This window comes from Piliocolobus tephrosceles, unplaced genomic scaffold (assembly GCF_002776525.5).
Source record: "Piliocolobus tephrosceles isolate RC106 unplaced genomic scaffold, ASM277652v3 unscaffolded_22222, whole genome shotgun sequence".
Taxonomy (NCBI): Eukaryota; Metazoa; Chordata; class Mammalia; order Primates; family Cercopithecidae; genus Piliocolobus; species Piliocolobus tephrosceles.
The window spans coordinates 1-1,882 of NW_022304558.1; the positions used below are offsets into that span (position 1 = coordinate 1).

The 1,882-nt window shown below is 46.0% G+C and overlaps 1 protein-coding gene across 1 annotated transcript; it reads left to right on the forward strand.

Annotated features, from left to right (window-relative positions):
• Positions 1-814: 814 nt before the first annotated feature.
• Positions 815-1,279, forward strand: LOC111528924 (60S ribosomal protein L30). Its single transcript, XM_023195807.2, has one exon. The coding sequence runs from the start codon at positions 885-887 to the stop codon at positions 1,230-1,232; it is 348 nt and encodes a 115-aa protein (XP_023051575.2). The 5' UTR covers positions 815-884; the 3' UTR covers positions 1,233-1,279.
• The last annotated feature ends 603 nt before the right edge of the window (positions 1,280-1,882 follow it).

Consider the following 1,882-nt stretch of genomic DNA (forward strand, 5'->3'; position numbering starts at 1 on the left):
AAGCCTGAGTATTGTCCAGTTTTCCCCCACTGAGACGGCCTGAGATATGGCCTCATGGGAAGGGAAAGACCTTACAGTCCCCCAGCCTGACACCTGTAAAGGGTCTGTGCTGAGGAGGATCAGTGAAAGAGGCCTCTTTGCAGTTGAGATCAGAGGAAGGCATCTGTCTCCTGCTCGTCCCTGGGAATGGAATGTCTCGGTGTAAAACCCAACTGTACATTCTATACTGAGAGAGGAGAAAACCGCCCTATGGCTGGAGGTGAGACATGCTGGTGGCAATACTGCTCTTTACTGCGCTGAGATGTTTGTGTAAAGTCAAACATAAATCTGGCCTACGTGCACATCCAGGCACAGCACCTTTCCTTAAACTGATTTATGACCCAGAGTTCTTTGCCTCAAGTCTTTTCCTGCTGCCCCTGTTCCCACCATTACCCTATAATCCTGCCACATTCCCTCACCGAGATCGCAGAGATAGTGATCACTAAATACTGAGGGAACTCAGAGGCTGAGGCCAATGCAGGTCTTACTTGCGAAGCGCCGCTCCCCTGGACCCACTCTTCTCCCTCTATACTTTGTCCCTGTGTCTTATTTCTTTTCTCAGTCTCTCATCTCCACCTTGTGAGGAATGCACACACGTGTGGAGGGGCAGGCCCCCTTCAGCATGTTAATGTGCGCTGGTATCTGGTAAATTCTGGAAAAGGAGACAAACTAGGGGAGATATTTTGTGTCTGATTTTGTAATGCGTTTGAAGCTACACTAGTGAGTCAATATGTCTCTGATTCCAAGCTTCCTTATTTAAGAGACAGGGTGGCTTCCTTTCTTGCTCCCCGGCCATCTTAGCGGCTGCTCTTGCTTGGGGGCCGTCCCGCACCTGAGGCAGGAAGATGGTGGCCGCAAAGAAGACGAAAAAGTCGCTGGAGTCGATCAACTCTAGGCTCCAACTCGTTATGAAAAGTGGGAAGTACGTCCTGGGGTACAAGCAGACTCTGAAGATGATCAGACAAGGCAAAGCGAAATTGGTCATTCTTGCTAACAACTGCCCAGCTTTGAGGAAATCTGAAATAGAGTACTATGCAATGTTGGCTAAAACTGGTGTCCATCACTACAGTGGAAATAATATTGAACTGGGCACAGCATGCGGAAAATACTACAGAGTGTGCACACTGGCTATCATTGATCCAGGTGACTCTGACATCATTAGAAGCATGCCAGAACAGACTGGTGAAAAGTAAACCATGCAAAATTTTCCTTTAATAAAATTTGCTTGTTTTAAAAATAATAATAAAAAAAAAAGAGACAGGGTGTCACTCTGGGGCCCAGTCTGGAGTGCAGTGGCACAATTCTAGTTTACAGCGGCCTCGAATTCGTGGGCTCAAGTGACACCCACATTAGCCTCTCAAGGAGCCAGGATGATAGGCGTGTGCCATGCCTGGCTAATTCTAATCTGAGAGAAGATGAGAATGACAACTGTATACAGAATGAGGGAGGGAAACAGTAATGAAGACAAAGAAGGACCCTGGGTGCAGATGAGCGGTGAGTTGATTGGATGTGATGATGCAGTGATGACATGTTGCTTCCTCTGTTTGTAACGTAATGAATTTAAGTCCCTCTGGTCCATAATATTTTAGGCAGATGTTGAAGGATGGGCTGGACTGACATTGAACCTTGGTTTAGCAGAGCCCATGTGTTCATGAAGAAAACATTTGCTCAGATCTCATTTCTACAGCTGCCTCTTTTTCAGTGTTTTAAACACCTTGCAGCTATGTGTTCACAGTGTGTATATTTTCAACATATTTCTGTGACTTTCTGGGAGTGAGTAATTACATGTTTGGGATTGATGCCACTGGAACCTTAGACCTCAAAAGACGTTTTTTTTTTTTTT

Excerpts from the sequence above, each read along its gene's own strand:
- LOC111528924 (XM_023195807.2), top strand. The coding sequence starts at position 885 with ATGGTGGCCGCAAAGAAGACGAAAAAGTCGCTGGAGTCGATCAACTCT.